The sequence below is a fragment of the Canis lupus genome, chromosome 9 (assembly GCF_003254725.2).
Source record: "Canis lupus dingo isolate Sandy chromosome 9, ASM325472v2, whole genome shotgun sequence".
Classification (NCBI taxonomy): Eukaryota; Metazoa; Chordata; class Mammalia; order Carnivora; family Canidae; genus Canis; species Canis lupus.
In genome coordinates this window covers 18,143,616-18,169,405 of record NC_064251.1, presented here as the reverse complement: position 1 = coordinate 18,169,405, position 25,790 = coordinate 18,143,616, and the positions used below count along the sequence as shown (strand labels likewise).

The 25,790-nt window shown below is 37.5% G+C and overlaps 1 protein-coding gene across 1 annotated transcript in view; it reads right to left on the bottom strand.

Annotated features, from left to right (window-relative positions):
- The window catches only part of LOC112669839 (leucine-rich repeat-containing protein 37A-like), a 237,007-nt gene that overhangs the window by 130,048 nt on the left and 81,169 nt on the right, over positions 1–25,790 (bottom strand). The window contains 7 exon segments of the mRNA XM_049114654.1: positions 158–1,782; positions 1,785–1,952; positions 4,121–4,239; positions 11,907–11,981; positions 12,569–12,640; positions 21,579–21,659; positions 22,357–22,428. Coding sequence (XP_048970611.1) covers positions 158–1,782; positions 1,785–1,952; positions 4,121–4,239; positions 11,907–11,981; positions 12,569–12,640; positions 21,579–21,659; positions 22,357–22,428 — 2,212 coding nt within the window.

The window sequence follows — 25,790 nt, the reverse complement described above, 5'->3', positions numbered from 1 at the left end:
TCTAAATGAGCAAAGTGGCAGATCACTGTCTCAGCCAACATTAATGGCTAAGACAAGACCCAGACTGGGAGGCCCTGGTCCTTGTGCATGGGTGCTTTAATTGCATGTCCTAAACTGACTAAAAGTTCAGACCCCATCTTTCAGGAGTTATCCTCACCTCACTTGACTTCTGCTCTTTCTGTTCACTCTGGGCTTCTGTGCTCTCATTGATATAGTTCTCAGTCTTCCATTGGTCTGTATCCCACTCTGCCTTGGACACCTTTACTTCCTGCTGCTCGCTGAGAAGCTTCATCAGGAGGCCTGTTCTGGAGATAAGCTTGGCACAGGCCAGTTGCACATTGGTCTCAGAGCAGTCCATTTTCAAAGTCCGGATAACATGAGAAATGAGCCTTCTCACGTCATTATTCGGGATGAGGGACCGTAGCTGCTGGTTTAGCTGAATTTCAAATAGATCACCTGCGGATGAGAGCTTTGCAACACTGAAGCCTGTGGGCTTTGGGGGCAAGTCAGTGACCAAGTTGTGGTATTCCCATTGTGTTTCATTGGTTTGTTTAACAGTCGGCACAAAGTTGTCTCTGGTGGTAGTAGAATATGTATTGGAAAGATTCCTACGGTTTGTGAATTCAGGGGGAGTTTGTTCTGATACAGTAGTGCTTCCTGGAGAAATAATTTCTTCAGAAGCATTCTGTGCAGTAGTGTTTTCTACAGTAGTGTTTTCTTTAGAAGGTTCTGAAAGAGTAAATAATTCTGGAAAAGGATTTTCCTGAATTCGTTTTTCTGAAGATGAAATAGCCTCCTGTGAAGGGGAATCGATGAGGCTCCTGACGGCAGGCAATGGAGGCCTCTGTGCAGGCATCAATCTATTCGAGAGTGAGTTTTTCTTTCTGAACTTTTTACTTTTTTTGGTCTTGGGTGTTCTTTGGACTATACGTGAGCGAATTTTATGGAAAATATACTTTTTTCCAGAATGCGAGACTGGTCTGGAAGCCTCCATTTCCCTAACTCTAGCATTCGCATCTTCTAAAACAACAATGGGGTAGGTTGAGTCTTCTGATTTGTTTTTCACCTTAGGTAGGGATTTTGGAGCAGTGGAGGCAGAAGGCTTGCCCATTATGTTTTGCTTCGGGAAAGAAGAGGCTGCTGCCTTGTGCTCCTTTATGAATGAAGACTCTGTGTGGACGGAGTTTCCCACTAATTTCCTGGGCCTCTGGGCCATGTGAAGCTCCTCCAGCTCCCTTGGGGATGGTCCACTGAGCCTTCTTTCTTTGGCCATGTTCTTCACAAATGACTGGGCACTCTGTTTCCCTTGGGTGCTCTGAACGTCCACTTCCTTGTAGTGCCTTTTCTGTAGGTCCTTGGGGCCCTTGAGAACACTGTTTTTTCTAAACCACCTCTTCCGTAAATTCTTAGCCTTGGGAAGGGTCTTTTCCTGTCCTTGGGCAGTTTCCAATTTCTTAAATTTGGGACCTAAAATCCCGGGAGGTATAAGCATGGCAGTTTTTTCTTTCTTTTTTACCTCATCAATTTTTTCTTGAATTTCTGCATCTAACAAATTTTCCAGGAAAGAGAGTTTCCTCAGTTTATTTTTGTAAGTTGAATTGTTGGGTCCAGGTTCAAGAGAAGGGCTCTTTGTGTTGTTTTTCAAGTAACCCACAGGCTTGTCTCCATCTTGAACATTTGAAAACAGAGTTTTAATGAATGGTAGTAATGTTGATTCTACATCTTCTACATTTCCCTCTGAGAAATAAGGTAATATGTAATTCAGCGCACTGATAACATCACTTCATCATTAAAGTCTAACTGCTCATTCATAAAGGCTGACAGACCGATGCCATTTTTGTCTGAGGATGCCTTCTCTGGCTCAATTGTCAGCTCAGTACTGGTACTCTTCTTCCGGGCTTTTAATACCTTCATGAATGATCCTTCTACATTCATTATAGATGCTTTTTCATCTGTCAGAAAAAGAAGAGACTAGTTTTGATAATGAAAGGCTGATAGCACAGTTTTTGTCAGTCCGCAGTCATACATCCCAGTCATAAAAATTAAGAACCAGCAAATATCTGAGTACCATTATCAAGGACACAAACTCAAACTTGAACCTATATTGGCAACAACAAAAGGAGAAAAGGGTATTTTTTTAAATGGCTATTTCTTCAGAACCTTTCACAACGTGAATGACTACATTTAGGATTATTCCATAATCCTTGGTCTCCAAGGGCCAATTATCTAGTACTTAAGAAAAGCCAAGTCTGGAAGACACTCAGCTAAACTGTCTGCAAATCTACTGTGACTCCTGGTATTCATATACCCTGTCCTGTACTGCTTCAGATGCAGTGGGAGCAGGGGGTTTCCTCCTTCTATCTCTTCAGTGTGCTTGTTTTCTTGCTACTATCACAGATGCCCATGAAAACACCCACTGCTAGTAGGGCCTCATCTGGACATGCCCTCTCCATCTACCCATCAATTACTATGCTTGGTCCCTGCTCCCATATATTGCAGCTCACACAAAACATAAGCTCTAGACAGAAAAAAAGCACTAAGTCCACCCTGGCTCTTTGCTTAAATTGGGCAGGGAACGAGTGTAGGCTAAGAGATTTTCCAGGTATGAGAGATATGCCAATGTGGAATGTTCGATAAATCAATGGAATAATACTTGAGGTTTTAAAATGCAGAAGGGATAAAGAAATTTTTTGTCAGAATGTGAAGAAATATACTTCACTTTCATTTCTAATATTTCTAGCTTTAGTTATTAGGGTACCATCCAGAGCTTCCCACTACATGAAAGTCAGCATATGGCTTGTGTACATGCACAGTATCATCCAACCGAGTTTCATTTCCAGAAGAATTAGAAGTATTTTCAGCAGTGTTGATGAGAGTCAGAGGAGGAGGTAATAAAGGTCACAAGAAAGGAGGAGCAACGGGCTTGTAGAGAGCCCTAAACGGGACACTTGAATGCTAGGCAACAGTACTTAACACCTCTGATCTAATTTTTCCTCACCTGTAAAAGGAGGCTAAACATGCCTATTCTGCCCACCTCTAAGAGATAAGGGAGTAATTAGTAAAAAATTGTTTTGAAAAATAAGCAACATTGTATTTACAGAGGTAGCAAAGTGTTATTTATGATGTACCCTAGATCATTGATAGGGAACCATATTCAAGCTATCTGGGTGCAGAAGCACATTTTGGAAGTCATGAAGTTAGTGCCAATAAAACATAGTATACAGAAAAATACTTAAAAGTATCTGAGTGTTTTTGGATAGAAAAGCTGAGGATTCAGAAAAAGTTCAGAGTTGGACAGTCCAAGAATAGAAGAGTGCTCTGTATCCATAAGAAGGCAGCAGCTTCTGGTTAGGGAACAGGAACTCTCAGGCTCTGAATAAACTTTATCTATAAATCAGCATCACTTTTACTCTTGATAACTTGTAAAAACAAACAATAAACAAAAATATATCTCCACCTGTCATATAAGACAAGGGGGACCTGAGTTCTGATACATATGAAATTAGTTTACAAATTATGATGCATATGTTTTCATTTGGGAGTAATTAATAATGTAACTGAGAATCTGACTTATAACAAAGGAATAGTTCTTATAAATTTAGGGATTTTAAGGGTGCCTGTGTGGCTCAGTGGGTTAAGCATACAACTCTTGGTTTCAGCTCAGGTCATGATTTCAAGGTCATGGGATTGAGCCCTGCAATGGGCTCCACACTCAGTGGGGAATCTGTTTGAGATTCTCTCCCTCTGCCCCTCCTTCGACTCACATCTCTCTCTCTCTCAAATAAATCTTTGAAAAAAAAAAGAAATTTAGGGGTTTGAACTGTAAGTGAATAAAATAATGCAGTGACATCATTAGTTAAAAATTGATCATTGTTGATTAAAAATAAAAATTAAAACATAAATAAAATTTAAAATATATCATGAGGTGATTCCTGGTTGGCTCAGCGGTTTAGCACCTGCCTTCAGCCTAGGGCGTGATCCTGGAGTCCTGGGATCAAGTCCCACATCAGGCTCCCTATATGGATCCTGCTTCTCCCTCTGCCTCTCTCTCTCTCTCTCTCATAAATAAAATCTTTAAATATAAATATTATATATATATCATGAGGCAATTCAAACTCACCACAACGTGTGGCATTTGTCAAACATTCACCGTCACAATGCAGCTTGACTGTCTTGCAAACAACCTCAATATTATTTTTGAGTTGGCAGAGACAACAGGACATACGGCTAGGTAATATCCTATAAATGGAAACACAGAGCATTATATTAGTGGTAAAGGGGTTACTTGAGTAGAAGATTCAGGCCAAGGTCTTCACAGGGCTCTGCATAAAGGAATTCTTGTGGCATATGATGGTTGGGTAGGGTTGAGTAGGGACCAGTTGGCCAATTGTTGCTCATGAATATTATAAATAAAGAGAAGGACAGAGGTGCTCAACCAATAGGTAAGGATGGTAGGGGGTATGATATACCTAGAATAAGACAGAGATAAGAACTGGGTGACATTGATCAGTAGTTCAGTTCAGAAGTATCTCCTTCTGACCCAAAAGTCTCACTTTGGGTTAAGAGCATACAGGAAGAGGGTAGACTTCTAAGAAGAGTCTGAGTAAGTCTAAAATATGGCCCACATCAAGGATAGAAAGCAATCAATCAAAACTAACCCAAAATCTACACAGGTGTTACAACTAGCAGACAAGGATGTTTAAAAAGTTACTATAACTGGGGTGCCTGGGTGCCACTGTTGGTTAAGCATCTGACTTTTGGTTTCAACTCAGGTCATGATCTCAGGCTCATAAGATCAAGCCCCTCACTGGGCTCCTAGATCACTGTAAGTCTGCTTGAGATTCCTCTGCCCCACCCACGTGTGCTCTCTTCTTTCTCTTAAATAAATTATAAAATCTTTATAAAAAAAGTTATAACAATATTTCTTATGTTAAAGAAAACCAGACTGATGAGGCACCAGGGTGGCTCAATCAGTTAAATGTCTGCCTTCGGCTCAGGTCATGATCCCCGGGTCCCAAGATCGAGCTCCACATCAGTTTTGCTCCTCAGCAGAGAGCCTACTTCTCCCTCTCCTCTGCTCCCCCTGCTTGTGCTCTCACTCTCTGTCAAATAAATAAAATCTTAAAAAAAAAAAAATCCCAGACTAAGAAACCCATGTCTCTACTTAGTGAGTTATACAACAACTTCAAGTGGCCTAATATATGCATACATAGAGTCTACAAGGGAGAAGAAATATAATTTGAAAAATAATAGCCCCCAAATTGTCCAAACAGGTAACCCTAATAAACCCACAAATCCAAGAAGGTCAATGAACTCTAAACACAAGAAATATGGACAAAACTATGCCAAAGCACATCATAATCAAACTTCTCAAGCCATCAATAAAGAGAAAATGTTAAAAATAAGCCAAAGGAAAAACCTCCACACAACATATAGGGAAATAGAGATAACAATGGTAACATATTTCTTGTTGGAATTAATGGAACTCAGTAGAGCAACATCTTTAAAGCAGTGAAGCGGAGAGGGGACCAACAACTATCAAACTAGAATTCTATATCCAGATCTTTCAAAAATAAAAGCAAAACAAAAGACTGAGACATACAAAAGCTGAAAGAAGTCATCATTAGTAGATTTACACTGTAGAAAAGCTAAAGAAAGTATTTTCAAGCAGAAGGAAAATGATTGCGATAGAAATGTGGATCCACACAAAAGGAAGAAGAACATTAGAACTGGTAACTCCAAAGGTAAATACATAAGGTTTTTCTTACTATTTAAATATCTGAATACAATATGATTTCACTTATATGTAGAATCTTAAACAAATGAAAACTGACAACAAAAAGAAGAGAGAAACAGATTCATGAATACAGAGAACAAACTGGTGGTTATTAAAGTAGAGGGCGGGGATATGGTCAAAATGAGTGAAAAGACGTAAGAAGTACAAACTTCTAGTTATAAAGTAAGTCTCCAGATGAAAAGTACAATGTAGGGAATATAGTTAATAATACCGTAATACACTTATTGTGGTATTAATTCTTCAATCACTATGTTGTACATCTGAAACTAATTTAATATACATCAACTATACTTCCTAAAGGAGTTAACTTATTGTTTAAACAAAAAAATAATATAGTGTGCTGTTTAGAAGTAAAGCAAAATGTATGAAGACATTAGCACAAAGGCCAGTAAGGGAGAAATGAAGTACACTATATATTGTAAGGTTCTTATGCCAATCATGAAATCATATATTATTTGAAGATAGACTGTGAAAAGTTAAAGATGAACACTACAAGCCATTAAACTACTGCTAAACTAACAAAACCTGAGTTGTAATTAACTAGCCAACAAATAAAATTTAATTTAATTTAATTTAATTTAATTTAATTTAATTTAATTTAAAAGTGTACTCAGTCATCCAAAAGTAGGAAGAAAAAGAAAAAAAATATCAAAACAAAGAACAGATGGGACACATAGAGAGTTTAGTAGCTTTAAATGTAGTCATGTTAATAATTACATTAGGTGTAATGGTATAATCACCCTAATTAAAATATAAAAAAGCAAAAGCCAACTATATGCTGTCTATAAGAATCATCTGCAATAGAAATATACAAGTAGGTTAAAAGTATAGAAAAAATTGTGCTATGCTAACAGTAATCAAAAGAAACCTTGGGTGGCTACATTACTGTAAGACAAAGTGCATTTCAAAGTAAAAAAATATTACCAAGGATAAAGGAGGTTATTCCATCATTATAGGAATATCAACTAATAAAAAAGACATAACCTAAAAATTTATGCATCTGATAACAGAACTTCAAAATATATGAAGGAGAATGGCAAAGAGAGACAAATAAATACACAATTATAGTTGGAAATTTCAATATTGCTTTCTAAATAATTGACAGAAAAATATATAGAAAATCAGTAAAGATATAGCAGACTTGAATAACACTATCTACATACTTGACCTAACTGACATTATAGAATGCTCCACCCAAAATCAGAGTACTCATTTTTTTCAAGTAGATACATAATAGTTACCAAAATAGATCATAGGCTCATCTAATACCAGAATTCATGGGTATAACACAAGCCTCAATAAGTTTAAAAGGATTTAAGTCATTCAACATATGTTCTGTGACTACAATGGAATTAAATTAGAAATGAACAGATTTGAAAAATCTCCAAATTATTTAGAAACTAAACAACATACTTCTAAGTAACCCTGCCAGTCAAAGAAATCAAAAGAGAAATTAAGAGCTATTTCGTACTAAAACTGAAACCATGTCAACATATGGGATGTTGCTAATGCGGTGTTCAGCTTCCCCAGTATCCACTTTTAAGAAATTAAAAAAAGAAAAGAAAATTAATCATTGAATAAGGAGAAGAAATAGCATAATAGAGATCAAGGCACAAATAAAGAAAACGGAAAACAAAAATAGAGAGGCCAGTGAAATGAAAAGACAGTTTTTATTTATTTATTTTTAAAAATTGTAATTATTTATTCATGAGAGATACAGAGAGAGGGGCAGAGACATAGGCAGAGGGAGAAGCAGGCTCCCTGTGGGGAGCTTGAAAAGGGACTCGATTCTAGGACTCCAGGATCACGACCTGAGCCAAAAACAGATGCTCAACCACTGAGCCACGCAGGTGCCCCAAAAGACAGTTTTTGGAGAAGATAAATAAAACTGATAAACCTCTAGGCAGACTGATTAAGACAAGACAAGAGAAGACATAAATTATCAGTATCAGAAATGAGAGGGGTCAGGGATCCCTGGGTGGCTCAGCAGTTTAGCGCCTGCCATCGGCCCAAAGCCTGATCCTGGAGTCCCGGGATCAAGTCCCACATCAGGCTCCCAGCATGGAGACTGCTTCTCCCTCTGCCTGTGTCTCTGCCTCTGTCTCCCCCCTCTCTCTCTCTGTGTCTCTCATGAATAAATAAAATCTTAAAAAAAAAAACAGGGGGTGACATGTCCCTTGTTTCTTTTCTTTTTTTTTTTTTTAAGATTTTATTTTTATTTATTCATGAGAGACACAGAGAGAGGCAGAGGCAGAGGCAGAGGGAGAAGCAGGCTCCCTGCAGGGAGCCTCATGTGGGATTCAATCCCAGAATCCCGAGGTCATGAGCTGAGCCAAAGGGAGATGCTCAACCACTGAGCCACCCAGGCATCCCTACAGATATTAAAAGGATAAGAAGGGAATATTATAAAATAATTTGTCAATCAATTCAAGGTGAAATGAACAGATCATAAAAGATGTAAACTACTCAAAAATAAATATGTAACTTAAATATCACTATTAAAGAAATAGAGTGTGTAATTTGCAACTTTCTCACAAAGAAAGCTTCAAATCCACAGGGCTTCATGAGTGATTCTACCAAACATTTAAGGAAGAAATAATGCCAATTCTACACAAACTCTACCAGAAAGTTGAAGAGAAAAGAATATTTCCCCACTCATTTTTAAGGCCAGCTTTTCCCTTATCATAAGTAGGCAAAGACAGTACAAGAAAAGAAAACAATAGACCGGGATCCCTGGGTGGCGCAGCGGTTTGGCGCCTGCCTTTAGCCCAAGGCCCGGTGCATGGAGCCTGCTTCTCCCTCTGCCTGTGTCTCTGCCTCTCTCTCTCTCTCTCTCTCTGGGTGACTATCATAAATAAATAAATAAATAAATAAATAAATAAATAAATAAATAAACAAACAATAGACCAATATCTCTCATGAACACAGATGCAAAATTCTAAACAATGTTTCACCATATCAAACAATATATGAAGTTTCTGTATAGTAAAGGAAACAACCAAAAAAAAAATAATAAAGACTACCTATCAAATAGGAGAAGATATTTGCAAGTGACATATTCAATATAGGTTTAGTATCCAAAATATATAAAGAATGTCTACAGATCAACACCAAAAACCCCCAAATAATCCACTTAAAAACTGGAAGACACAGACATTTCTCCAAAGAAGATGCACAGGGGTGCCTGGGTGGCTCAGTTGGTTAGATGTCTGCCTTCAGCTTAGGTCATGATCTCAGGGTCCTGGGATCGAGCCCTGAGTAAGGCTAGGTACTCAGAGGGGAATCTGCTTGGGATTCTCTCTCTCTCCCTCTTCCTCTGCCCCTCCTCCTGCTCATGTTCTTTCTCTCTCTCTCAAATAAATAAATAAAATCTTAAAAAAAAAGAAGACATGCATATGGCCAACAGACACATGAAAAAATGCTCAGTATCATCAGGGAAGTGCAAATAAAAACCACAATGAGATATCACTTCACACCTGTCAGAATGGCTAAAATAAAAAACACAAGAAACAACAAATTTTAGTGAGGATATGGAGACATAATAACTTATGCTCTGCTGGCGGGAATGCAAACTGGTACAGCCACTGAGGAAAATGGTATGGAGGCTCCTCAAAAAATTAAAAATAAAACTACCGTATGATCCAGTAATTGCACTTCTGGGTATTTAACCAAAAATTACAAAAACACTAATTCAAAGGGATACATGCACGTCTATGTAGCATTATTTACCATAGCCAAGTTATGGAAAGCAGCCTACCAGTCCATTGATAGGTGGATGGATAAAAAATAGGTGGTATATATAAACAATGGGATATTATTCAGCCATAAAAAAGAACGAAATCCTGCCACCTGCAACAACATTAGAGTACAATGCTAAGCAAAGTAAGTCAGTCAGTGAAAGACAAATACCAGGTGATTTCACTTATATGTGGAATTTAAGAAACAAACAAAAAAAATGAGCAAAGGGGAGAGAGAGAGTCAAGAAACAGACATTTATTATAGGGAACAAACTATAGTTGTCCCCAGAGGGGACAAGGGGTGGAATGATGGGTGAAATGGGTGAGTTCATCAAAATTTAAAAATTAAAAATTCTGGTCTTCAGAGATAGAACAGAATGAAGACAAGCCACAGCCTGGGAGAAATTTGCTAAACACCTGAGAGAAAAGACTTTTTCCAGAATATATAATATACTCTTAAAACTCAATAGTATGTATCCAGCTGAATGATGGATTTGGAGGCACCAGGGTGGCTCAGTTGGCTGCGTGTCTGACTCTTGATTTTGGCTCAGGTTATGGTCTCAGGGTTGTGGGATTGAGCCCCAAATCAGGCTCCAAGCTTGGTGAGGAATCTGAGATTCTCTCTCTCCCTCTCTGACTGCCTATACCCCCCACCCCCCACCACATTTGGTCTCTCTCTCTCTCTGTCTGAGATAAATAAATCTTTAAGAAAAAAATAAAAGGAAAAGAGATTTCAATAGACACATCATTTAAAAAGATATTGGTACATGAATAGACACTCAACATCATGAGCTATTAGAGAAATGCAAATTAAAGATACAAAGTCTAGGGATCCCTGGGTGGCGCAGCGGTTTAGCGCCTGCCTTTGGCCCAGGGCGCGATCCTGGAGACCCGGGATCGAATCCCACGTCGGGCTCCCGGTGCATGGAGCCTGCTTCTCCCTCTGCCTATGTCTCTGCCTCTCTCTCTCTCTCTCTCTCTCTCTCTCTGTGACTATCATAAATAAAATTAAAAAAAAAAAAGATACAAAGTTTGAAAAAATTTTTAAACTGAAATATAAAGATGTCATACACTACCGCTTGGAATGCAAAATGGTACATCCACTTTATTTTTTTTAAAGCTTTTATTCATTTATTATGAGAGACACAGGGAGGGAGAGAGAGGCAGAGAAACAGGTAGAGGGAGAAGCTGGCTCCATGCAGGGAACCCGACATGGGACTAGATCCTGGGTCTCCAGGATCACGCCCTGGTCGGAAGGTGGCGCTAAACTGCTGAGCCACGGGGGCTGCCCTACATTCACTTTAGAAAAGAGGTAAGCAGGTTTTTTGTTTTTGTTTTTGTTTTTTTTTGAGAGAGAGACAGCAAGCTCATGTGTATGAGTGGGGTGGGGAGGAGGGGCAGAGAGAAAGGGAGAGAAAGAATCTTAAGCATGCTCCACGTTCAGCATGGAGCCCCACTGGGGGCTTGATCTCACAACCCTGAGATTATGACCTAAGCCAAAATCAACAATCAACAGTTGGACACTTAACTGACTAACCCCCCAGGCACCCCTAGGAAGCATTTTCTTAAAAAGTTAAATATACACTTAGCACATGATGTAGTAATCCTACCATTAAGTATTTCACCTCCCCCAGAATGAAAGCATATGCTCACACAAAGGCCTGCACGTGACTGCTTTTAGCAGCTTTATTCATCATAGCCAAAAGGAAAATCAGAACTCAAATGTCCATTAAGTGATGAATGCATAAACAAACTGATATATCCACACAACTGTAACACTACTCAGTAATAAAAAGGAGTGAATTACGGGTTGATGCAATCACATGGATGAATCTCAAAAGGATTATGCTGAGTCAAAGGAGCCAATCACACAAGACTGCATACTGTATGATTTCATTCATAAGACACGGTAGAGGGGCGCCTGGGTGGCTCAGCAGTTGAGCGTCTGCCTTTGACTCAGGGAGTGATCCCGGAGTCCCGCGATCAAGTCCCAGCTCAGAATCCTTGTATGGAGCCTGTTTCTCCCTCTGACCTCTCACTCTCTCTCTCTTTGTCTCTCATGAATAAATAAATAAAATCTTAAAAAAAAAAAAAAAAGACATGGTGGAAAAAATACTATAGGGACAAAAATGAGGTTGATGGCTGTCAGGGGCTGATAGTGGCAACAGGGGATTAACTACAAACAGAAATGTTCTGTATCTCAAACGTGGTGGTGGTTACACAACTATATATTTACCAAAGCTCATTAAAAACTGCATACTTAAAAAGAGTACATATTAACTGAAAATTATGCCTCAATAAAGCTGACTTATAAATAAAACAAACCTAAATACACAACGAAGTGATAATAAACATAAGAAAAATCAACTTACAGTTTTTCCAATTCAAGGGTCATCATGAGAATGCTCTCAATTGTTGAAAGTGACACCTGTGTTGTTCCCATGTCTCTGAAAGAGAACGCCCAAACATGCATGATACCAAAGACTAAAATTTCACACCAAGTACAAAAAGGTACTTAATAGTATGTGATTATTTAAATTCTGGCTTCTCTGTCAAGCTAGCTCAAGAGTTTACTTGCTATGGAAGATAATTTCAGAGCATTCTTATTGAAGAAATTAAAATTTATGTGCATCACGAACATAATCACCTTGGTGCTAAACAGTACAATCTCCTTTTACCCTTTTTCTACTCATTCTCAGTTGCATCCACCTTTCTTGATTAGTCTTTTGTTTTAAATAAGGTATACCTTATTCCAGTTTGCTTTTTGAGATAAATGATATTTCTACATATGTGGTAAATATTTCGCTATACACCTGCATGTTCCATATCTCTATGTGTTCTTCAATACTGCTCTCTTCTACTACAGGCTGTCTTGTCCATATACATTCTTTCTTTGCCAATAATTCTTATTGCAATAACCCAGCTAAAATTTAAATTATGACTTTTTATTCAAAATGCAAAAGATTTAATCTTTGACAAAAGTAAAAAAGAGCAGAAATCATCTCATGAGCCATGAGATTGTTGTAATACTTACAAATATTTTAATGCTGGCAATTTAAAAAGATATGAATCTTCAACAGTTGTCAGAGGGTTATGACTGAGAATTCTGAAAAATGCAATGGAATTAAAGTTATCTGCATTTTAAGTAACTAGATGAAAATTTATGTTCTTTTTTTTGGTATGGAACTTGAAGTTTAAAAGCAATCATTTTCTGCCTTTGCCTATAAAATCACCCTTAGAATCTGTAAAACATTCTTCCTTTGGGCACTACCCAGGTCTCTGAATGATAAAGCAGGAAGAGAAAGAGAAAAAAAATTTTTTAAGTGGATGGCAAAGAAAAAATATGCCAAAGAACATTTCAGGTTGAAAACCTCAGAAGTGACTATACCAGTAGGAAGTAATTTCTGTAGGAAATACTATTTCTAGTGTCCTCCATAATTCAAAGTGCTTTTCTTTTATCTCTAGAAAGTTTAAAAATCCTACAGTTTAAACCACCCAGTTAAAGACAAAATGATAACCAATTCTTCAGTTTTGGAGCCAAACAAGAAGGGCTAAATCTATGAGCAGCCGGTGAAAGCTATATTCCCACCACATAGCCTGTGTGTATTCTTGCATTACAGCCTTTGTCATGGCATGTATCACCTGTTTCCTTATCAATCTCCTGGATTCTCGGCTCCTGGAGGGCAGGGACCATACTTTATTGTCATGTTGTCCCTGTGCCTGACATAGTATAGGGCTTGTTATTGACTATTTAATGTTTCTTGAATAAAGGACATCTTGTCATCTTTTTGACACAAGCTTTTATTCCAAAATGTTGAACAGACTTTCTTCCCAACTCTTTAAAATGAAAAAAGGTAAAAGAAATAGGAAGAAAAGAAAAGACAATCTGCCTTGAGGTTGACTCTACTCAAGAATCATTAACTATACTTTTACCAAGTATTAGATAGATAATCTTCATAACCAATACTATTATTGGGCTGTAAGGCATCTGTGATCAGCATTTCACATTTAATCCTTATAATAACCTTATGTGATAGATACTATCATCACCTCATTTTACAAATGAGGAAACTGAGGTACAGAGAGGTTACATAATTTGTCCGAGTTTGTCAAGCCAGTCAGAAGCAGAGCTGGAATTTGAACTGAGTTCTGACTCCAAAGCCTGTGTGTAACTCACATGAAGAAAAGGGGGTTTATAAAACAGCTGTTACCATAAACTTTGAGAGCGCTAAATATAGAAACTGTATTCATGTTGAACTTCATCTCTCCACCTGGGAGAGCTCCTCTGAGAATTACATTTTCTATTTTTATTCCTTTTCTCTAATCGACTCCCATGATGAAGTATTTAATTAGCTGATGGTCATTGAGACTTTAGGTATTTTAAACCATGTTATAGGCGAATCAGTGAAAACGGGAAAGTGAGGACATTTGAAACTTCATCCCTCCATAAAAGCAACGACAATGACAAACACTGGCAAACATAGAATCAATGTTTTAATCATTTTGGAAAATTTAACCAATGGGTCTACAGCAACCCAGAGAGCATTTATTAAGGGAAAATGTATTAATTTCTATAAGAACAGTGAGATCTGTTGTTTTAACTAGTTCTAGACCTCTGCTCTGTATCCTGATGGTAGCCTTGAAAAATAGCCCACATCCCAGGGGAGCAAAATGGAGCTGGAGTTCCTTAAAGCCTCCTTCCCAAAGAACTGTCATTGTTTTACCTGTCTAGTGAGTTTCCTGGAAGACCTCAATTGAGAACCTTGTCCTTGACCTCACTGAGAACTGCACAATGCTAGAAGCCTCTTCTTCTCAAGGGGCATTTTAAAAATATCATTATTTATTTATTTATTCATGAGAAAGACACACAGACAGAGAGAGAGAGGCAGAGACACAGGCAAAGGGAGACAGAGAGAGGCAGAGACATAGGCAGAGGGAGAAGTGGGCTCCCTATGGGGAGCTGGATGTGAGACTGGATCCCAGAACTCCAGGATCATGCCTAGAGAGGAAGGCAGACACCCAACCGCTTAGTCACCTAGATATCCCCAGGAGCATTTTTAAAAACACTTACAGGTAAATGTTTTAAACTGGCAGCTGTGTAAGGCAATGGATAACAGTTGGGACAAAAAAAAAAACAAAAAAACAAAAAACAACAACAACAACAACAAAAACCCTAATCTAAAAGTTTAAAAGAAAAAGCTGAGAAATGAGATATCCACAGAGAGTTTGAAATGCTCCAACATATTCCTGAGAAACTAGAAGACCACAAGACATATTCCTAGGAATGTAGAAAAAAACCTTAGCACTAACAAATGGGTTCAGCAAGGTTGCAGGAAACAAGATCAATATATAAAAGTTAGATGTATTTCTATGTATTAGCAATGAGTAATCCAAAATGATATTAAGAAAAAATTTCCATGTATAACAATATTAAAAAGAATAAAATACTTAGGAAAAAATGTAACCAAAAAGTATAAGATCCATACACTGAAAGCTACAAAACATTGTTGAAATTAAAGAAGATTGAAATAAATGGAAAAAATGCCATGGTCATGGACCAGAAGAAAATATTGTTAAAATGGCACTATGCCCCAAATTGAACTATGGCTTCAGCACAACCCTTATCAAGATCACAGCTGACTTGTTTCCAGGCTAATTCTAAAATTCTTATATCAATTCAAGGGACCCAGAATAGCCAAGAAAAATCTAGATAAAGAACAAAAAAGTGGGAAGATTCACATGCTCTGCTTTCAAAACCCAATTCAAAGCTACAGTAATCGTAGTGTGGCACTGGCATAAAGATAGACATATATAATCAGAGAAGGACAAACATTATATGGTGTCATTCATTTGGGGAATATAAATAATAGTGAAAGGGAATAGAAGGGAAGGGAGAAGAAATGGGTAGGAAATATCAGAAAGGGAGACAGAACATGAAGACTCCTAACTCTGGGAAACAAACTAGGGGTGGTGGAAGGGGAGGAGGGCGGGGGGTGGGGGTGAATGGGTGATGGGCACTGAGTGGAGCACTTGACGGGATGAGCACTGGGTGTTATTCTGTATGTTGGCAAATTGAACACCAATAAAAAGTAAATTTATTATTTAAAAAAATAAAAATAAAAATGCTAACACTGGAAAACAATGTAAATCTCTGATGTTCTGTAAATTAAAAGTGAATAAACTGAGGCTGAAGATTTTAAAAAAAAGGATAGACATATAAACCAATGGAACAGAACTGACAGTCCAGGAATAAATCCTCACATTTATAGTTGACTGATTTTCAACAAGAGTGCCAAAGAAATTCAAAGTGGGAAGACTAGTCTTTTCGAATGGAGCTGGGACAACTATATATTCATATACAAAATAAGGATTCCTACACTTCATTCTATATATAAAAATTAACTCAAAATGGATTAACCTAAATGGAAGTGCTCAAGCTATAAAAACTCTTAGAAATCTTTATGACCTTGGATTAGGCAAGAGTTTCTTAGACATGCCACCAAAAGCACAAATAATAAAAGGAAAAATAGACAAATTGGACTTTATAAAAAATTAAACAGATTTTTGTGCTTCAAAGGACATTATCAAGAAAGTAAAAGACCACTCACAGAATGGGAGAAAATATTTGCAAATCATATGTCTGATAAAAGTCTAGTATCCAGAATATCCAGAACACATAAAGAACTCTTACAACTCAATAAAAAGACTAATAATTGAACTTTTAAATGGGCAAAGGATTCAGAGAGACATTTCTCCAAAGAAAATACACAAATGGCCAATAAGCACATGAAAAGATGTTCAATGTCTTAAGTCATTAGGGAAATACAAATCAAAGCTATAATAAGATACTACTTTATACTCACTAAGATGGCTATAATCAGATGGAGAATGATAAGCGGTAGCAAGATTATGGGGAAAGTGGAATCTTCATACATTGGTGAGAACATAAAATGGCATAGTTACGTGTGGAACACAGTTTGGCAGTTCCTCAAAAGGGTTAGACATAGAGTTACTACGTGACTCAGCAATTCCACTCCTAGGTATGTACCCAAGAGAATTAAAAACATATGTCCACACAAAACCATGTATGTGAATACTCATAGCAGCATTATTAATAATAGTCAGAAGTGGAAACAACTGAAAAGTCCAATAACTGAGGAACAGATGAACAAAAGGTGATGTGTCTATGTAAGGGAATATTATACAGCCTTCAAAAAGAATGAAGTGCTGGTATATATGCTACAACATGGAAAAACTTTGAAGCTAACAGTTATGTGAAAGAAGCTAGACACTCATTTGTATGAAATGTCCAGAAGAGGCAAATCTAGGATACAGAAGGGGAATTAGTTGTTGCCTGGGAGGAGGGAAGAAGGGGGTGGTCACAGCTGATGGGTACGGTATTTATTTTGGAGGGTGATGAAACTGTCCTGGAATTAGGGTGGCTGTGGTCTATCGAAGTATACCACTGGACTGTATACTTTACAATGTTGCATAGTCTATTATGTGGATTATATCTCAATTAAAAATAAAGAACTGGGGATCCCTGGGTGGAGCAGCGGTTTAGTGCCTGCCTTTGGCCCAGGGCGTGATCATGGAGATCCGGGATCGAATCCCACATCGGGCTCCCGGTGCATGGAGCCTGCTTCTCCCTCTGCCTGTGTCTCTGCCTCTCTCTCTCTCTCTCTCTGTGACTATCATAAATAAATAAAAATTTAAGAAAAATTAAAAAAAAAATAGAGCACTGGGTGGTAGAACACCAAATATGTTGGTAGGTGGAGAAAAGAAAAGACTTGGACTCTTCTACAACTGAGGTCAGAGGGAGCCAGTGGTAGTGAGGTTGGGAGACAGACTTTTTGGTGGGGGGAGCCATACATTTTTGTTCTTGCCTTGGAAACTCCCCTATTCTTCCTATTCCCATTCTTCTAGATTTTTTTCAGTACCATTAATGTATTGGATTTGTAATGCTAGTTATTATTCAGCAAGATAATGAAGAGGAAGAATATGAGTGTCACATGTCTGGTTAAGCACAGTTCCTCTACTTTGAGACGTTGAATGTCCTTTGCTTTTATTTTTATTTTATTTTGAAAAATATTTTATTTATTTATTCATGAGAGACATATTTTATTTATTTATTCATAAGAGTCTTTTTAGTACCATTTACCTCATAAGGCGATTTGAGGATTAAATGAAAGACCATATGCAAAGCATCTTGCATAAGGCTGAGCATAGAGTAGGTGCCTAGTAGTAATGGTGTTACATTTGCCCTGGGGCAGTGAGCAGAAAGCCTGGGGATACCCATAGGTGGCATGGCCAGGAGCTCCAGAAGCATGGGATTGTCTTAGGGAAAAGGAGTTCTCTGCTCTAAAGCTCTTATTCCAGTTAGAAACCAACTCCAAGAGACAATGCACCAAAAGCCAAATAGTCATCATTTAGCTCCTAGTACAAGGGAAAGCGGAGCTGTATTACTTGCAAATCTTGTAAGTGGTTTTGCCACTTATCAACAATGTGAACCTAGGCAAGTTACCCAATGTCTCTGTGTTTCAATTTCCTTGTCCCCAAAGTGGGGATAACAATATCTACATCACAAGAGCTGTTGGAAAAACGAAAATGAGATACAGTGTGAGGGAGCATGTATTGAGTATTTTCCATGTGGCAGGCACTATCTAAGAGTTTTGGTCACACTATCTTGCTTGTACAATACATAAAAGTCCTTAGTATAGTGCCTGGAACACAGTAAGCACCTAATAGAGGTAGGTATTAAAGAAATATTATGGGGCAGAGGAGGAACTGCTATGGTTCCGAGAGAAAGAAGATACGTATCGTTAATAACATGCATGGGAAGAATAAGATGCAGTTGGGAGAAGGAAAGTATAGTGGTTGCTGGGTATGACTGTCTCAAACCTTTTGAACTATTACTAATAGAAAATAATAAAACAGCCACCCTGAGTCCTCCCAAAGGACAGACTGAGTTATTATTTTCACCCTTAATGTTTATGCCTTTCTGAATCTGAACAAGAAGCTGCCAGGATTTCCAGTACATACCAAAAAGTGATGACAATACCCTGAAGTGTATAAACTTGTGTGTGCACACGGCTATCTAAAGGAAACCAATGCTGGATGACTGGGGAAGCATTAGGGTGTCTCTGTGACTGCAGCTCAATTTGCCTTCATAGTATGGCCACACCTGCCTCATTGGTATTCTCAACAGTGAGGTAAATAATTCAATAGGGATAAGGCTTAGAATTTCCTTATTCTCTCTTAGTGCTTATGTTCTTAGCACAACACTGAGGTACCACAGACAAGCCAGCATGTCAATGTACTCTACTTGCATAAGATATAGCCCTTCTACATGGTAGAGTCTTTCAGTTTCTAAAATCATGGAGCTTGTATTGTTAGAACCAGTGAAGTGACTAAAAGAATTTTTAAAAACAATCCGTCAGTCTGGACCTGTGTAGGTGAATGAAGAAGAAGCACTTTAAAGTCAGAAAAGAAGAAAAGTATACTTAACATTTTGGATTATCAACCACTGCTGGTTTTCCATAATCTATTTCATTCCTGATTTTATCTGAAAGAGATATGATTATTACTACCATTCAAAAAGTGGTACCTTATTAAAGCCAAAGAAAACAAAAACCTCCAAAGGTGGTACCTCATTAATAAGCTCTTGGCATGTCTTTGAGGTGGATTTCAGATTCAAAATAGACTTTACCACACTGCTAACTTGTTCAGTCAGTATTTATCAATAACTTAGAGGCTTCATTCAAGAAGCTTACTGAGTTATAATTACCTGAAACCCAGGGTCAATCAAGGTCTTGTGGGGCCTGAACCTCATCTACTTTGGGAAATCCTGTCTAATAAAAACATGCAACATTATGAATATAAAAATTGCTAGGACTCCTCTCAAGACCTTTGAAGGGGCCTATGGAAGTGAGGAGCCCTGAGGTTAAAGCTTTGGTCAGTTCAAAATAAATCCACCTCAGCTAGGGCCTATACATTTTACAGACTTCTTTAATGCCAGAGAAAATATTGTTTCAACTTATAAACACCTTGGTAACATGTCACACAGGTAACATGACTAATTCAAAGGGTGGCATCTTCCCTTGGCAACTTGCCTTTGGAAAGAAATGCAATGAAGTTTATATTTCACTATGGCAGAGATTTCCTAAAGCAGACTAGCTTTGTCTATTAGAAAAATTTGACCTCAAACAAAAAAGGAGCCTAACCCCCAGTACACACTTACTGTATCGTGATAATCTTTCAGAAGGAACTGTGAATTAGTTTTCGAAGCTGTATTCAAGTCCCATGACATGAGTATTAATTTATTATCAATACTGGCTAGCTCTGGTTCTTTAATTACCTTTTTCTGTTATTTAAGATGCACACAGAAACTCAACACAAACAAGCTGTTGCTTCATCCATTAAGAGTCTTTTCTATCCCACAACCTGTTCCCTACTTTGTCAACCCCCTACCTTGTTACCCTGCTGCATGGATGCCCACACGGCTCCCGTGTGTTTTCCTGTCAACATCTTTCTCCTTCCAGTATGAAAGTTTCTTGGGGACAGTCCCTGTCTTATTCTTTGTACCCCCAGTACTTAGTACAGTGTTGACATGTATTGGACATGGCACTCAGTGAATGTTTTTCAATGAATTCATTGATTTTTATCAACTGATTCCCCCATATTCTTTCTTGTGTTGCCCATATAACTATAATGAAAGTCAGATTCTTTCCTTTCCTTTCTTTCTTTCTTTCTTTCTTTTCTTTCTTTTCTTTCTTTTCTTTCTTTTCTTTCTTTCTTTCTTTCTTTCTTTCTTTCTTTCTTTCTTTCTTTCTTTCTTTTCTTTCTTTTTTGGAAATTCAGATTCTTCTAAGAGACTCTTGGTGTGATAACATGCTTAGAAATAAAGATGGTGAGTTTAAGACAGTATATTGATGCACCAAAACCTCCTGGTGCAGAAACCCAATGAGCCTTTTCTCCGGGGTGTTCGCAAGCAAAAAACTGACCCTCTGTAGTCTTTTTCCAAGTTAGGCATCAGCAAATTAATGGGAGGAGAGAGGAGCCTTCAACAGATAGGCATCTGCAGGAACTGTCCCTCTAGCTCCAGACACACCCTCAACACCTTCATCTATCCTAAAATAAACTGTGTGAAATAATATTTCTGAACTACAAGACAGGTAAGATAATCTTTTCCAAAGTCACGTTTAGAGGAAGATCTTCACCTTGAGTCTAAAATCCCCCTCAGGCCATTGAACATCCCCCACTATGATTTGTTTATATCACCAGGAAATCACAGAATTTTCCAGCCGAAAGGGAATAACACACTTCTTATTGAAGAAGAGTCAGGAAATAGCCACATGGAATTATGCTACAGCAATGTATTTCATGAACATTTTTCACACAACTTAACACAAACAATATCTTTTACCATACCTCAAAGGTTCTTATGGCCCCCAGATGATTTACTCAGAGGTATACATTTTTTGAAAAATAATGTTCTGGGTAACTGGTGAGAGAAGTGCCCTGTGGCAGGTTCTCAGCAGTTCTTTCTGCTTTACCATTTAAAAGAAGCTGATGGCTGAGGAAGCACCCACACTTTTGCTCCCTGGAGAATTCCCCTACACTTAGTTCTTTGAAGCTTTATTTTGCATGCATTGAAGCAGTTAGGAACTTTGCCCATTAGCAGGAATCAAAGTTAAATTCAGAGGTGGAATTTGAAGGACCATGCCCCTATTGGAGAAGCATCATTGTCATGGATTCCCAGGATAGTGTTGACTTGGGTGTTATTTGCTTGGGGCCTTTTATTGCCCATACCAAAGCTGAGTACAGGGAAAGCTGAGAGTGCCATTTATGAGATAGACAAGCCTCTTGGCCTCTTTGTACCTTAGTTTCCTCATTTGAAAAAAAAAAAAAAAGAATGGATTTTAAGACATACTTTTCAGAGTTCATACTGGGCTTAACATCCACTGAACCAATAAATGTATGATGTTTTTACATATTGTTTGTCTGTTTATTTTTTACATGTGTTTATTTTCTATTTCACTTACAGCTTATGTAAAAACTGCATTCCATGCCAGGCCTGAAATGTTCCAAAGCTCACTTCCGTCAATAAGTTGCAACTAACATTTCTACAAAAAAAGACACAAGCAAAAGAAGAAGGAAAAAAGGTATTCTTTCAGAACATTTATCCTTTGGCAGTGATTCCAATTTATATAGGATGAAACATAATCTCAATACCCTCTCCATATCCTGAAACTATCTCGCTATGGAAGATATGCCTTTTAAAATTTTTTTAGAAATTTAAATTTAAAAAATTTGCATGAAAGATTTATATTTTCATGTTTCTACATGTGTTGCATTAGATACAAATCTGTAAATGCTCAATAAATACTTGTGTTAGGTAATCTTTATTTCTCTAGAAAAATATTTCACATCAGCACTATTGACATTTATGGTTGGATCCTCTTTTTTAAGAGGGGCTGTCCTGTGCATTATAGGGTGTTTAGCGCCATCTCTGGCCTCTGCCCACTAGATGCCAGTAGCATATCTACAGTCTGACAACCAAAAATGTCTCCAGACACTTCAAATGTCACCTGGGTGCAAAATCACCCTAGTTGAGAACCACTTCTCTAGAATGATTCAGTCTGATCTGTATAATAATTCTTACACTAATCTTTGCTACAGACAAAAAAGATTCGCTACATAATTTTAGTAGCTTTCTACTAATAAAATTACAATCATATTTCAAAATGATTGTAGCAAAGAGGTTTACAATTAAGTTTAACAAAAATCCCAAATATAATGAAATTTATATTTGTAACTTACATAAACTTCAAAAAAGGTAGTGGTTCAAATGTCCGTCTTTCAATAGATTGTATCTTATTGCAGGATAAATCTCTAGGAAAAGTAAAAGGAAAATATTGCCTCAATTAGCTATTAGATACCTAACTGGTAGGCTGATAGTATTGAATAAGCAGCTTTTGCCTAAACTCTGAACTTAAGGACTTGTTATTTGAACCTTCCAGAGCCCCTAACTCTCCTCATCTCTCTTAAAAGAGTCTCACTTTCATAAATGAAAGAAGTAACTACAGCTCTTGATAGATTCTGGAAGTAATCTTTCCTGAGAGCAGAAGAATTAATTAGAGGACATTTGAGGCCTCATCAATTTCTAGATTATGAGCTCAAAGTTTTGACCTCCACATAGAATTTCTTTCTTTATTTTGTAAAAGATTTTATTTATTTATTCATATAGACACACAGAGAGAATGAAAGGCAGAGACACAGGCAGAGGGAGAAGCAGGCTCCATACAGGGAGCCTGACATGGGACTGGATCCAAGGTCTCCAGGATCACACCCTGGGCAGAAGGTGGCGCTTAACCGGTGAGCCACTCGGGCTGCCCCTATAATTTCTTTTTAAAAAATATTTATTTATTAGAGAGTGTGTGTGCATGCACATGCACAAGTGGGAGGAGCAGAGGAAGAGGGAGAGAGAATCCCAAGCAGACTCCTCACTGAGTGCAGAGCCCAACAGGGGGCTCCATTTCAGGATCCAGAGATTGTGACCTGAGCCAAAACCAAGAGTCAGATGCTCAGCCAACTGCACCAACCGGGCGCCCCTATAATTATAATTTCTAATATTAAAAGGGATATTCTCATTTTGGAACACCTTTTTGGTTTAGTTCTATTTTTCTAGGCCAATTCAATACCAGAAAAAATAAAAGATATCCTTTCATTTAAATTGAAAGGAAGTTACCCCTCTAATCAATACATAAATTTGAACTAACTCAGAATCATATCATCATGTTAATAGAAATTCATTTTTGGTTGTACATTTGCCTTAATATTCCATGAATTTATTAACTGCTTCAGTTGCAAGTGGTGAGACAACAAAAAACACCACATAGTACTGGATTTTTATTTGAAAACACCCATTCTTGATAATAGTTGACCCTCAGACTTCCATTGATTCCAGCTTAGTCCCTTATTTTCCACCTACTCTTCAGACTGGCATTGCCATCTCTACTGTATGCTAACTAGAATTAATTTATATAAAAAGTTTGAAAAAAAATCTATGTTATCCTAATGATGCATGTTTACTTTTAGTATTATCATGGCCCTTTTATTTCTTTATTTCATTTGATCCTGCTCTTAAGAATTATTTTTTATTGTTACAAAAAATGGAAATCTCTAACAGATTTTAAGTATCTTCCTCAGTTACCTCTTTCACATGATGACAATCTCATTTCTTTTCTCCAGTTTCATTGAGATATAATTGGTATACACCACTGTACAAGTTTAGGGTGTACAACATAATTGTCTGACCTACATATATTGTGAAAAGATTACCATAATGTTTAGTTCTCATCTATCATCTTATATAGATACAATAAGCAAAAAACAAAAAAGTTCCTTGTGATGAGAAGTCTTAGGATTTACACTCTTAACTTCACATGTATCATATAGCAATGCAAACTATAATCAACATAAAAGGTACATTACATCCCTATTACTATTTATCTACCATTAGAAGTTTGTACTTCCCCTACCGGGGTACCTCCCCTCCCCCGCCTCTCATAACAACAAACCTGACCTCTTTTTTGAGCTTTGTTTTTACACTCCACATGTGAGATCATACAGTATCTGTCACCCTCCAACTTATTTCACATAGCCTAATACCTTCAAGGTCCATCCCTGTTGCTACAAATGGCAGGATTTCCTTGTTTTGCTTTTTTATGGCTAATATTTTACTGTGTGTGTATATCACAGCATTTTTATCCATTCATCTTTTGATGGACACTTAGGTTGTTTCCCTGTCTTGGTTATTGTAAATAATCCTGTGAACATGGGGGTGTAGATATTTTTTTCTTCACATTGTAAATTATGCCTAATCATCCCTAGCTTAAATTTTCTTGCCATCATTTATTTTTCAACTCATACCAACCACACAGTTGTGTAAAACCCCCTCTATTAAAGGGTACCAAATAGATCTTCACGTTCACCCCATAACCCTTGTAGTTCTCATCCACACTCGACGATATATTCTTTATTTAAGACTCTTGGTTTTAGTTTTTCCAAGTGTTCTCTCCACCTTCTCTTTCATATGTTGCCTCCTTCATCTCAAGATCTCTAAGAAAACTAATGCCCCAATTTTCTCCATGACTCTCTTCTTTTTCCTTTCTCTCTCTCTCTCTCTCAGGAATCTTTGTTTTTATCACAAGGGTTTTCCAAATTTTTCTTCACCCTGTACCTTTCCCAGGCTCTCACACTGAATTTCTTCCTGTTAAATAGCTCCATAGATGAACTTCATTTCCCTCTAAACCAAATACCGAGTGTCTATTAATGGCTTATCATCTTCCCTTTCACTCAAGATTTAATCTTTAGATTTTTTAAAACTTCCTTCTTACAATGGTCCACAGATCAATGTGTTCTTAAATTGAGGTCTTAAATTAAAAGATTAAACAACCTAAATAAAAATCATGAGTCAGGGTTGTTAAAAATGCAGATTCAGTGCCTCGCCCTGGACTAACTAGGATTTCACAGGAGAGTCGCAACCTGCTTTTTAAACAAACATCCCATCTAAGTCTTAGGCACACTATGTTTGGGAACTAGTGCATTATATCAAGTATCATCTAATTCTGCAGATTCTACCTTTTCAATGTTTCTCATTTGGTTCTCTCCTTTCCTGTGGCCTTTACCCTAGTTTCAGGCTGCTTAATCTTTTAGCTGGACATCAGTAATAGGACTTCCTTGCCTCTAGGATATTTTCCACTCTAATTCATCCTACACACTGGAGTCTTATTAATCTTACTAAGTCACAGCTCTGCTCATATAATGTGACAAGAATTTATTGAGAGCATACTATATACTAGGTGCTCTAGGGCAGGAGGTTCCAAATGGGGCTGATAATCAGAGTCATTAAATGAAAGAAGCCTTTTCAAAATAGATTCTCTATCACCCCTCCAGGCCTATTAAATTAGAATCTCCAGAAATAGAGTTGAGAAGTTTATTTTTAAAAAGTTCCCCCAGGTGACTCTGATACTTTTGGGCAACATGAGATTGGTTAATATAAAGACTAAGACATTCTTGTGTATTTCAGAGTATACTGGGAAAGATGGGAACATATACAAATAGCTACCATATAATACATTGATTAATGCTGTATAACAAGTACCATGGGCCGTAGGAAAGATTAATTCTAACTGCATTAAATACCTTTAATAACACACCTAGCTGGAAGAAATCTTTTCCTCCTCTAATTT